This window comes from Oryzias latipes, chromosome 9 (genome assembly GCF_053564925.1).
Source record: "Oryzias latipes strain Hd-rR chromosome 9, Olatipes_Hd-rR_3.1".
In the NCBI taxonomy this organism is placed as follows: Eukaryota; Metazoa; Chordata; class Actinopteri; order Beloniformes; family Adrianichthyidae; genus Oryzias; species Oryzias latipes.
The window spans coordinates 22,776,340-22,789,354 of record NC_136245.1 but is presented as its reverse complement, the minus strand read 5'-3'; the positions used below and the strand labels follow the sequence as shown (position 1 = coordinate 22,789,354).

The window sequence follows — 13,015 nt, the reverse complement described above, 5'->3', positions numbered from 1 at the left end:
TTCCGTCTTGTTCCAGTAGCCCACTTTCCATCAGGGTGCTCTGGTCCCTCAGCACCTGACGCAGACCTTGTTTGGCCGGGCGACGTCAATCTATCTATATATATATATCTATATCTATCTATCTATCTATCTATCTATCTATCTATCTATCTATCTATCTATCTATCTATCTATCTATCTATCTATCTATCTATCTATCTATCTATCTATCTATCTATCTATCTATCTATCTATCTATCTATCTATCTATCTATCTATCTATCTATCTATCTATCTATCTATCTATCTATCTATCTATCTATCTATCTATCTATCTATCTATCTATCTATCTATCTATATATAACCAATAGCCAACAACTGGATGTGTGTCTCATGCATGTGACGGTGTGGCACCGTCAGATGCCGAGGGGGGGCCACACCAGGTTTTATTGTTTGTGTATTGATGTATTTTGTATTTTCTGATTGCTACCTGTGGTGCCACCTGGACGGGAATTGAGAGCAACGCCCCGTGGGCGTGGCGTACCATTTAAGAGGGAGCAATGCAGGTGGTGAAACGAGAGGAGTGACAGTGTGTGCTGTGTGCTGCATGGCCCTGCGTGTAGCAACAGTGTCGGCAATAAAGGCAGTTCCTCCTCACCTTGGCTCCTCTGCATCCTTTCTCGGCGGGACCCCGCCACATATGGTGTCAGAAGTGGGATTGCAGAGGGGCCAAAAAAAGGTGAGGACGCAGCGGCGTGGTGGGGACGACGATTCCCCGGCAGCTCAGCGCCTCCTCCAGCTACTCCATCCTCTGAGGAAGAGGGGGTGGATCCGGGTCGCCTCGTCGGAGCGTCAGGCCTGGCCAGGGGCCCGGAAAGAAACACTACGGCGTCCAGATTGGCGTCCATGATGAGCGGCGGACCTCGCGGGCAGCAGGGGCGGACCGCCGGAGCGCGAAGACGGCCGGAGGCAGGACGGGTGCGCCGCCCGGTTCCACTGCCGCGGATGCGGGCGTTGGAGGCCTGCGCAGAGTCGGACAGGGGGCGGACCGACGTCTACCGGGCCGTCAGGGGAGTGCTCCGGGAGAGGCGTCACAACTCGCCTGTAACCTGCTGTCGGCGGCTCCGATCGGCTGAGGTGCCGTCCGGGAGGAGACCAGCGGGGGCGTGTGGCCGACGGAAGGGCCTTAGCCGGGGCTGGGAACGACCGGAGCGGCGCACCGAGGAGCGGATCAGAGGGGTCGCCATCGTGGAGCAGGCACGAGCCAGAGGACGGAGTCCCGCTGATGCCTGGCGGTTGGACTGCAGGGCCCTGTTGGACGAGGGGCGCCTGCAGAACTGTCGGGTGGAGATCGGCGTGGGGCTTGCGCGGCGGCGGAGGGCTGGACTGGATCGCCGCACACCGTCGATCTCTCAGAGGAGGGGGATGGTGTGACGGTGTGGCACCGTCAGATGCCGAGGGGGGGCCACACCAGGTTTTATTGTTTGTGTATTGATGTATTTTGTATTTTCTGATTGCTACCTGTGGTGCCACCTGGACGGGAATTGAGAGCAACGCCCCGTGGGCGTGGCGTCCCATTTAAGAGGGAGGACTGCAGGTGGTGAGACGAGAGGAGTGACAGTGTGTGCTGTGTGCTGCATGGCCTTGCGTGTAGCAACAGTGTCGGCAATAAAGGCAGTTCCTCCTCACCTTGGCTCCTCTGCATCCTTTCTCGGCGGGACCCCGCCACAATGCATATCTCAAGTCAGCCTTTTATTTTGTAAACATAAAAAGTTCATGTTGGACCCAGGAAGAATGTAAAATGTTTAGCAGTTTAGTGACACGCTCATGAAAACACATTGAGGTGAATGCTACAATCAGACTACACCAGACACAATACTATGAAGGTGCTCATGCACACACATAGGGAGTGTCTGTGTTGTTCAAACTGATTCAAAGTTACAGGTTCAAATACAATGTTTTTTTACCTGCACTTTTCAAAATCTAAAAGCCTAAAGAGCTATAATAATTGATACAAGGCTCAATTTATGCCAAATTAAATAAAACAAACCAATGTTCATGTAGTGTTTTTTGCAACAGCTTTGCAGAAATAAATGTATATGTTCTATAATCACTGAACACTTCTTCTGATGAATAAGGAACAAGGAAACATATATGATCTCAGTGTCTGCCCCAGCAACATTCCTGAATGACATTCTTGGGATGTAGGCCTATAAAAGGCACAAGATCTATGACATGCATGAGCCTACAACAGAGAGCCGAAGGTGGATGCTGAGGAAGATCACAACTCCTCATCACCGATTCTCAGGTTGGTTCAGCAGCTCTTGTTTGTTCAGATATATTTTTTATAGGTTTAATCTAATCTTTCTACTTTTAAACAAGATTTAAATCTGATTCTTTTATTAAAAAAGAGCAGAACTGATAATCAAGTGAATGTGCTTGAAGAACTTTTGTGTCTTTTTTGCAGAATGAACATGTACGTGGGTCTGCTGGCCGTGGGCATTATTCTGTGCCTGCAGTGCCAGGTTGATGCAGGTGTGAAAATGCTTTTGTGTTGTCATCTCTTTGTCAAAAACTAAAAATGTAAAATAATGCAAATGTATTGAAATCCTGTTGAAAATTTAAAAAGTGTTCTTCTCTTATAAAAATAAAATACAAGACAGATTTTTAAAAATGAAAAGAACAGAATGGAAATTAAATGAATAACTTTCCTTTTTCAGAATCAATCAGCAAGAGTTTGATTGTGAAGGCTGTGGCTGAAGCCAAGGCAAATGTGGATGCAGCTTATACATACTCCAGGCGAATGTGAGTATGAAACTCTAATTTTTGTTTGGTCTTATAAAATTGCTGCAAATATTACAAATTAGAATATAAAAATGAGTGCAATTGAAAGTCTTATCTACCTGACACAGGAGCATAGAACGAGTGAAGAGGAGTGGAGCAAGCCCTGGTAGCGTCATTCCGTTGTTGAAGCAGCCCTCTGGCCTGTCCCGGGAGGCTGTGCGAGCTGCTGACTACATGCAAAACACACTGAGTCTGCTCAGAGGGGCCCTGGAGAAACGTCAAAAGCGATCCATCAATGCCACAGGTACGTTTGCACCAACTGTCCTTTAGATGTTACTTGGTAGCAGTTTAAAATAACACTTCCTGTTTCTTTGTCATTTAGATCTGATCACTGTGGAGGATCTCAATGTAATTGCAAAACTCACAGGATGTGCCACACAAATTAGACCACCTTCATGCAATGAAGTCCCCAAAAGTTATCGAACAGCAGCCAGCTCTTGCAACAACCTGTGAGTCTGATTTTCAGATATTTGCTGTCCCTTAAACCACATTTCTAAATCACAGATGTTGAGTTTAGTCATTTGGGAAATTGACTGCAGGTTCTATACATGTAGATAATCTTGAAGTAACTGTCGGAACTGAAGGTTTAATTTTTAAAATAGTAAAAATCCACGCTGGGGATCTTCAAACATTCCTTTCCTGCGCTGGTTGCCTGCTGAGTATGAAGATGACCTGACTAGTCCTAAAGGCTGGACCTCTGACCTGAGAGTGAACTACCACCTTCTTCCTCTGGTATGCTCTCCAGATAAATGTAACCATATCAATACTGACATAAAGCTCAGTGCCAATTGAGTTTGTGTTGTTCTCAGGTAAGAGAAGTGTCCAACCGGATCCTGGCAACAGCTAACGAGGACGTGGAGAGTGACCCTCTCTACAGTCATCTGGTGACGATCTTCGACCAGTGGACAGACCACGACCATACATTCACCCCACACTCTCCTTCCATTGTCTCCTTTAATAACAACATCAGCTGTGAAACTAGCTGTGCTCGTACTGAACCATGCTTCCCTATTGAGGTCAGTATGATGGCATAATTTGTGAGAACAGATGGAGGAAAATGTGTGAAAGCGTTCATATAACCACTTTGTGTTTTCTTCTAAAAAGATTCCCAGCAACGATGAACGCTTCCAAGAAGATCCAAAGGAATGCCTGCCATTCTCCCGCTCTGCACCAGCCTGTGGCTCCGGGAATACAGGACACATCTTTGGTGCCAGCACTCTGCGTCACCAGATGAACACTCTCACGTCCTTCATTGATGCTGGTCAGGTGTATGGTTCTGATGAGGCAAAGGCTCAGAAGCTTAGAGATCTTTCTACAGAAGAGGGCTTGATGAAGGTCAACCCGGAGTTTGATGACAATGGCCGGGCCCTTCTGCCTTTCACCGCCGATAATGCCAAAATGTGCAAGACAAGAGCCCGCATAACCAAAGATCCCAATGCTAGAGAGTTGAATTGTTTCTTTGCAGGTGGGTTACAATACAGTTGAGGGTACTCATTCTATTGAATGTTAGGCCTTAAATCTTTCCATTATTTTCTTCATTTTTTCCTTTGTGTGATTTCAAAGGTGATGATCGTTCAAATGAGAACATTGGACTTGCTTCCCTGCACACTCTCATGGTGAGAGAACACAACCGTTTGGCGCGTGCCCTCGCTAATCTGAACCCTAATTGGGATGGAAACAGGCTTTATCAAGAGGCACGCAAAATCATGGGGGGATACATGCAGGTAAGAGATCTATTGGTTGAAAACAAATAGACAAAGGAGAATGCAGTTGTTAAAGACGTTTTCTAAGGACCTAACATTACCACTGTTGAGGCCTATTTGCATCAACTTGGTTCTGTGAGGCCATCTTTTTAAGCATGCAGTTGTATCTTTTTTGGGTTTAGGTGATCACATACAGAGATTACCTCAGGCACATCCTTGGCCCTGAAGTCATGTCCAAGCAACTGTCTACCTATCCTGGTTATGATGAAAATGTGGATCCCAGCATTGCCAACGTGTTTGCCACAGCTGCATACAGATTTGCTCATTTGATGGTCCAACCATTTATGTTTCGTCTTAACGAGAATTATGAGAATCACGCTGACTACCCCACCGAGCTGCTGCACAGAACTATGTTTACTCCATGGAGAATTGCTTTTGAAGGCAAGGCCTCAAATTTTGTAAAAATTGTGTGAACCAACAGGTGGGTCAATTATAAAAACTCCTTTGTGGTGTTGTGTTCTTTAGGAGGTTTGGATCCAATCCTGAGGGGCCTTGTGGGTCGCCCGGCCAAACTGAACACACAGGATCACATGCTGACTGAAGAGCTGAGGAATAGACTCTTTAAGTTCTCTGTGGATCTGGCTATGGATCTGGGATCTCTGAACTTGCAAAGAGGCAGAGACCATGGACTTCCTGGTAATCATCTACCTAGAACTTTGTGGATGTTTCTAAAACTGTTTAGAATACTTATCTCAAATGTCCATGAACTAAACTTTTTTTTTTTGGTAGGCTACAACAAGTGGCGCGGTTTCTGTGGACTCTCACAACCGCAAAATTTGGAAGAGCTGGCTACAGTGCTGAACAACACAGATCTTGCCCAGAGACTGCTGGATCTTTATGGCACAGCCGACAACATTGATATATGGCTGGGAGGAGTGGCTGAGCCATTTGTTGCCGGGGGAAGAGTGGGGCCTCTGTTTGCCTGCCTGATTTCCACTCAATTCAAGAGGATCCGCCAAGGAGACCGGTAAAGATGCACTTCACTACTCAGCTGTCATTACTGAAGCTAAACAGTTGTTGGTAATAACTGATTGTTTCACTTAATCAGAGACTAAATCAAAACAAATTCCTGTTTTAGTTTTTGGTGGGAGAATAACGGCGTCTTCACTGGTGCTCAGAGAAGGTCCCTGAGAGATGCATCACTTGCCAGGATCATTTGTGACAACACTGGCATCACAGAAGTTCCCAACCAACCCTTCCAGTACCGTCCTCGTGGTTCTGGGTACTCTCAGTGCAAAGACCTCCCAGCATTTGACCTCAAGCCATGGGCGGAGAATTGTGAGTTAATGTTCTGACATGCAGTTGTGTTTCAACACTGGTGTTTGTGTGATTAAACTTATCTTCTTTTTTTCTTAATGTCATTTTAAAGAAGAAACTTGTGACATTTTTCTATTTTTCACTGTTATAATCCAACATACAGTAGTTGTATTTAAGAGTCTTTGTATTTGTGTTGTTTCACTGAATAGAGAAATTTGTTTTTTACTTGTTTTCTTAATAGATAATGAGCCAACCAGGGCAACAGAACCACAAGGACCCCAAGGGCCCCAAGGACCACCAGGTAAATGCTAGTTCTTGTTACCTGACTCTTTATACACATAAACATCTTAATAATCTCTACATAGAGGAATTTTTGCAATTAAAGTATGTTAATGTCTTTTTGGACACAGGACCTCAAGGCCCACCTGGACCTCCAGGCCCACCTGGGCCCCCAGGCACAGTGGAGAAGGTTGCATTCTCTGTTCGTCTAGGCAGCAACTTCCCCAAAGCTGGCGCCCCAATTTCCTTCCGTGATGTCATCTACAACGGGCAGAACAGCTATAACACCAAAACAGGCATTTTCACCTGCGTGCACCCAGGAGTTTATGAGTTCCAGTTCCACTGCACAATATCTGATACGGCAGCTAGTGTGGATCTGCTGCAGAATGGAGAGCTGATTCTGCATTCATACACCACCCAGCAAAATGGCTACGTCTCAGCCAGTGGAAGCACTTTCATCAAACTCCAGCGGGGAGACAAGGTGTGGCTGGTTGCAAACAACGGTGGCAACGGTCTCACTAGTGACAGCTACTTCTCTGGACATCTGCTGTTCGCTGAGTGAAAGCGCTGCAACAACTGTTCCCTACATAAACTCTGACTTGGGTCTAAATTAATGTAAATTAATGTCCACTTAAAAGTCTACTTGTGTTATTGTACCCAAAATTACAGAGAATAATATTTTTAAATGATCATCCTTAATGGTCTTTCTGGTTTTACTGTATTCCTGGCTTTATTTGAAGTCATAAATATTTAATACTGAAAAATTTCTTTAAAAAAAGGGTTTCTTTTATTTCACTTAGAATTAGTCATACAAATATACAATGCATTTGGAAAAAAAAGTTTACTTGTATTTTAGTTCCCTGAATGATGATGGTGTTGTAGCAAAGGTCAGGAAAATGAATGTGAACGAGTTGTTAGAGATTTCTTTGTTAGCTTAATGTGAGGTACACTCGGGTTTGCGATGAGTGTAACTAAATATTGTTACATTTTAATGTAAATACATAACAAAAAAAAAGTGAAGACTGGCTTCAGAGTGCTTTGTTTTTCACCCATTGGATTTGAGGAAGCGGTTTGCACGGTGTCGTAGTGGTTAGCCCTCTTGCCTCACAACAAGAAGGTCCCGGTTTGAATCCAGCTTGGATCTTTTTGTGTGGAGGTTGCATGTTCTCATTGAGTAGATTTTCCTCTGGGCACTTCGGCTTCCCCTAACAGTCCATAAACATGGCAAATAAGTTGATTGATTACCCTATGTTTTCCATTAGATGTGCGTGTGTGTGGTTATTTGGCTCTGTGTGGCCCTATGATGGACTGGTGGACTGTCAAAGGAAGACCTCACCTTCACCCTTACAACTGCAATTATGTAATAGAAAACTGATGAATGGAACTTATACTTCTATTTTTTTCAAAAGACATTAACCAAAAATCAAAGTTAGCTTAGATAACTGACTTTTAGATATGAAGCTGATTGATGGACAGTGCTGGGTAAATTGCTTTTAAAAAGTAATTGATTACTTTACTTAGTTACTGGATCACAACTTTTTTTTTGGTTTTTCTTCTTCAAAATTATTTTTATTAGATTTTAGAACAGCAGTATTAAAGACAAGATAAAAACAATGAATACACCCCCCCCCCCTTATCACACCTAATGGAACAAAAAAAAAAAAACGAAAAAAAAAGGAAGAACCCCAAACAGAAAGGCGATACACATCCCGTCACTAAACCTAATATACACAAAGACTAATAATAATAGTAATAAATAACCAAAATTAAGAAAATAAAATGGCAGTACAACATATGTGATATATCAAAAGCAACTCTCCAGGGATCACGAATAGGAGATGTGTAAAGCAATAGAACACACAAAAAACAAAACAAAAACACAAAAATGGTCTTCATAAACAGAGAACAAATAGTTCAGGTCAGTGATATTTTAAAGTGACAATGAGTGAGCGCAAATAAAACAAAAGAAATAACTAAAAGTACATTTTTTGGGGGAAAATGAGAGCCAGCTAGGTGGGTATGTTACGTGATTGTAAGGTGTTAACATGTCCAAAAACGGGTTGCCAAATTTTAAAGAACTTGCCCGTGGCGCCACGTAGAGTAAACTTAATCTTTTCAAGTTTACTATAGTGCAAAACATCTTTAATTCAGATTTCTAATGTAGGAGGAGAGGGAGATTTCCAACACAGCAAAATCCTGCGTCTTGCCATAAAAGTGAGAAATGCCACAAAATCCGATTTTAGTGTTGACAAGGTTGTCATATCTGGAAAACAATTGTAATTAAATTCTTAACTCATTATCCCTTGTGCTATCCTAGGCACTTTACCATTGGGAGTTGGGTCATCTAAACCCACTAGACAGTGCTCTGAACGTTTTTCTTTAATGATTTGTGATCTTCACTGGTGTCCATGGATTACATGAAATCTTTCCACCTTTATCCACCTTTGTCATGGTAGGGAGAACACGTCAATGTAAGGGTGGGGTCATCTAAGATAGCACAAGGGTTAAATATACTGACAGCTCTATGAACTTAAAACTATGACAGTTTAATCAAAGATCAGAAATAATCACAAGTTCTTTGAGCTATGATTTGATGCTTCTTTGTTTCAATCTACTGGATTTAAAAAAACACTGTGAAAAACCATTTTCCTATCATCTGAATTCCCATGACTGAGGCAGTCAAGACTGCCTCAAAACTTTGGATTACAAGTAAGCACAAAACAGACTCTGGATCACATCTGCCAACAACTGGAAGTGTGCCTCAACACCACATGATTCCAGATTAAAAACCACATTTTTAAAACAAAAGATAACAAAATGGCGGCTGCAGCAATCAGTACCATGTTTAGTACATTTGGTGCTCTGAAATTGTCTGTCAAGTGTCTGAAATTAGTTTTAATTCCATTACCCTTTTTTGCTTGATCATACAAGAAAAACCCATCCAGTCTTGGTTAGGGGTTGGGTGTGTTTTAACGTTTGTTTTAAAGTTTTTCCTTCATGAAGTATTTTTGAGGATTGTCAAGTTTAAAGCCATTTAAATCACCTTGTTCCTCATTTTGATGTGTAGACCAGTTTTCACTGAGTTTGCCAAAAGGTAAAATGCAACCTTGAGGATAAAATATTGAGAAATGTATTTCTGTTGTGCTAAACCGGTCAAGAAGTACCTGTACTTTTTACCATTGTTGAGGCAGACTTTGTTTTTTTTTTACCGTTTGGTGTGTAACACAAGGTTTAAAGCTACTGAAAAATAGGTCCAAAAGTCTGGAATTTTTCTTTTCGCTAGGAATAGCAGCCAATTTTAAATAGGTTTTTGTAAACTTTTTTTATTTTTGTTCCGTGTTATATTAGAATGAACATTTATAGCTTAATTCTTCTTGTTTAAAGAGTTGCTGCAGCATGTATGTACTGTTTTAGTACAAGTTTTAACTCATGAGCCTATTGCACACACAGGAATATTAATAATATTAAACAATGACAGATTTTATTTATGGGTGAATTTCAAGGTTGCCCTAGATTAATTAGAAAAGATGTTTAAAATAAATAAATGAAAAAGAATATGAATAAAAGTGAAAAAGGTGCTTAAGTGACATACTTTGTGGTTTAATATTACATGTGCCCTTTCAGTTTGAGTTGGAAATAGTTTGAATGTAATCAAATTACCTTTACGGTGGATAATGCATGTTTGTGAGTTCAATGCGTGACGCAAACACGCAGACAGACACATGCACGCTAGAACATTAGTCTTCATGGTTAACAAGAGAAACTGACCTGATCTGACCAGCAGGTGGCGCAGGTGGACCAGTTTTCAAATTAAACGATCATCGCACATCCCTGTTCAGTGTTCAGTTACCACACTCAGGACACAAAACTTACACTTAAAATTAAAATGTAGATTTAAATATTTTTCATGTTAAATTATCAAATGTGGACACAGACAGACAAGTCTAGTCCTCATAGGTAGGTGAAAAACCCATGCTTTAATTTTTTTATGCATTTGAATTAATCGCAGAATCTCACTATTATCCATAATTTTCACTTTTCCTTTTACATCGCAATACATGGTGGCAATGAAATTCCTCTTTCAATACACAGCAAGAACACTTAAACAAAACAAAAAATAGGATTTTGCCTGCTAAATCTAAAAATAAAGTAACTTTATGCTATCTCCCATTAAAATAGATAACATGAAAATCCTGAAAAAACACGAAGTATTTGAACAAATTATGATTTTAGAAAAGTGATTGAGCAGCTATTACATCACACAGAAGGTTTTAACATGTTATAACGATATGCATTGATTGTTGTTTTAATTAAATATCCTGAGACAATCAGCTAACTAAAAGAGAAGACACTTATACTTCCATTTTAATGTGTCTGTTAAAAAAGTTAACATTTTGTCTGGTCCTGTTCAGGTCAGATCATTTTGTGTAACTCCAGACATGCAGGTCAAAATGAATTTGCAGTGAGCCTTTTTATTAGAAAGTCAGGGTGCAGTTGACCTGAAAACACGAATTTGTTGCATGAATTCAGGCAAATCATGTTGAGGATTACGTTGATTTGGAAGAATTTGCAAACTCTTTAAGGTGATGTTTATATGGAAAGAAAATATCAACTTTTTTCCCCTTGGATTTTGTTTCCTCGTTGTGTCTTGAAAGTGAACCACTGTTTACCTGAAGCGGTGGTTTTTGATACTTAAAAAGAGCAGTCGGTAAGTTTTAATTGGTCCTTCAGCCAGTCCCATGGGGTATCTACATTCTTCCCTTAACATATAGGGAAAAAAGCAATATATGACGATCGATAGGTGACGCGGTGGGTCGCATTAACTCCGCTGCCGCTTGCACAGCGCAGAGGAAGGGACGGAAACCAGCTGCTGCGTCGCCATCCGCCTCCTCCTTTTACGCACACGCACGCACACACGTGTAGGCAAACACGCACGTGCACACACAGGCCACGCCCCTTTCCTGACCTCCGTGGACTCAGTGCCATCCACAGAGTGGCTCTGCGTGTCCCATGGGAGCGGGGGAATGCCGAAGACGACGAGCGGCACACGATACCCCATTGTTTAGTTTAGCAGTCAGTGATCCCGTACACCCCCATCATTCACCCCCCCCCCCCAGCTACCCCCAAAAAACACAAGCTGATCGCATCAGCGAGTTCAATTTAAGAGAAAGACAAGAGTTTGGTTAAGTTCTTCTATTTATTTTTTATTTATATTAGCACAATCTGTCGCTTCATTCTTTAAAAGTGGGACACTTGTAACAAAGATTTACCAGTGGGGCTGAATCCAAAGGGTCGGTCACTTATTAAGACATAAAGTTTAATTTTTATTTCACATCAACATCAAATAAGGAAAAACATGGTTATACTACAAGCTTCAAGACGGATGTAGAGATCATAGCGAACTTAAAAAAGGAAGGAAATCAAAATAAGTACTCAGTGTTGGTTACAATATTCTGGAGAATAAGTCAATGTAAGTCAAAGAAATAAAGTCTGAATATCCAAATTCTTGATTTCTGGTAAAAGAGCTGATGTGCGTAAAATGTATTTGTCACGTTCTCTGGTGATGCGCAAAAGATGTAGACATCAGTCCCACTCGTAAAATAACAAATACAGCATCTTTCCTGAAAAAAATGAATGCTTTAAAGAGTCATGGCAAGTTTTAGAGCAACCGAAAAACAAACTCACTGCTGAAACTGTAATTTTCTCCCTTTCTTTTATTAACCTGGTGAAGGAATTTGGTGTGTGATCACGTATGGATTTTTCTTGGTTCTCAGGTTAAGTACAGCTGTCAGTCATCCCATCAGAAGTGTGTGAGGAGCACGGCGACAGGGCGGAGACTCGGCAGCAGGATTCCCCAAGACCTTTTTTCCTAATTGGGGGAACATCTGACTTTGTCCCGCGCTGGCAGATGGCGAATTGAGGCGGGATCCAAGGGGGGGAGATTTACATTCATTGTCCAGGCGCACCAACTCCACACAGAGACAATAGACTCGGCAAGGGGCAAAAAACCAGGATTGGGAGAAAGAGAAGAAAAGAAAAAAAACTTTCCTTTTCGCTAGTAAAGAAATCAGAGTAGAAATTATTATTTAGCCCAAAAATTGTCTCTAAAATGTCTATTTTGGGTGAGACAATAAAGACATCAGATCAACTTTTAACAATAGTAAAACAATAATGAAAATATTTTATTAAAAGTTACACATAAACGAAATTATGCATAAAATGCGCCTCACCAACTTAAAGTTATGAATTTTTACGCACGAGGTTGCGGTTCACTTGCAGGTGATTTTTAGGCCCACCTATTTTTCCAGACCCAGTCAGAACATGAAAAGATGGTCTGTTGTTCTGATTAAGAACTCATTTCGGGCTCCGTCACACATCGGTCCAGACGCCAATCAGAGCGCAGCTCAGTCGGCTGCCGGTGGAGATTGATGGACCAACCAGACGGCTATTGTTGCGGCTGACACTGATGCGATGCGTCCTCAGCAGAATCGCTTCGTTCAAAGGAGCAGACGGTGGAGCTGTGAATGCGCGCCTGTCGAGAGCGCACTTGTTTCAGATGCTGACTTGAATTAATGAAGCAAACAGGATTTGCTGCAGCTACAGGCTACAGGGGGCATAAGCTTCGCTGCGCAAAGAAGATCAAGACACTTAGTAACACAGAGAAGTAAAGATGACTCAAAAAAAGTAGTTCAAGGTACACATAATAGGAATTTTACGCACAAAGAAGTCATTCAATTTTTAAAACAAATGTTTTGCTTGTTAAAACATCAAAGTGTAACTTTTTTAAATATTCTGAAACTGCAGAACTCTTGTGTGAAAGTTTGCAGGATAAGTCACTGGTTGGATGCTGAATCTGGCACAAGTCCAAACAAGGGGATGCACTTTACACCAA

At 41.8% G+C, this 13,015-nt stretch overlaps 1 protein-coding gene across 1 annotated transcript; it reads left to right on the top strand.

Annotated features, from left to right (window-relative positions):
* The first annotated feature begins 2,201 nt into the window (after window positions 1–2,201).
* LOC101174598 (eosinophil peroxidase-like) lies at window positions 2,202–6,822 on the top strand. Its single transcript, XM_023958441.2, has 15 exons — window positions 2,202–2,288; window positions 2,448–2,515; window positions 2,701–2,785; window positions 2,893–3,068; window positions 3,147–3,273; window positions 3,427–3,556; window positions 3,634–3,840; window positions 3,929–4,289; window positions 4,388–4,548; window positions 4,710–4,968; window positions 5,053–5,223; window positions 5,317–5,554; window positions 5,666–5,865; window positions 6,086–6,145; window positions 6,255–6,822. Exons 2-15 carry the CDS (start codon window positions 2,449–2,451, stop codon window positions 6,683–6,685), a joined length of 2,673 nt encoding a protein of 890 aa, XP_023814209.1. The 5' UTR covers window positions 2,202–2,288; window position 2,448; the 3' UTR covers window positions 6,686–6,822.
* Window positions 6,823–13,015: the final 6,193 nt, after the last annotated feature.

Coding starts and splice junctions, on each gene's coding strand:
- LOC101174598 (XM_023958441.2), top strand. CDS start 2,449: ATGAACATGTACGTGGGTCTGCTGGCCGTGGGCATTATTCTGTGCCTG. Junction 2,516..2,700: donor GCAGTGCCAGGTTGATGCAG/GTGTGAAAATGC, acceptor TTCCTTTTTCAG/AATCAATCAGCAAGAGTTTG. Junction 3,557..3,633: donor ACTACCACCTTCTTCCTCTG/GTATGCTCTCCA, acceptor TGTTGTTCTCAG/GTAAGAGAAGTGTCCAACCG.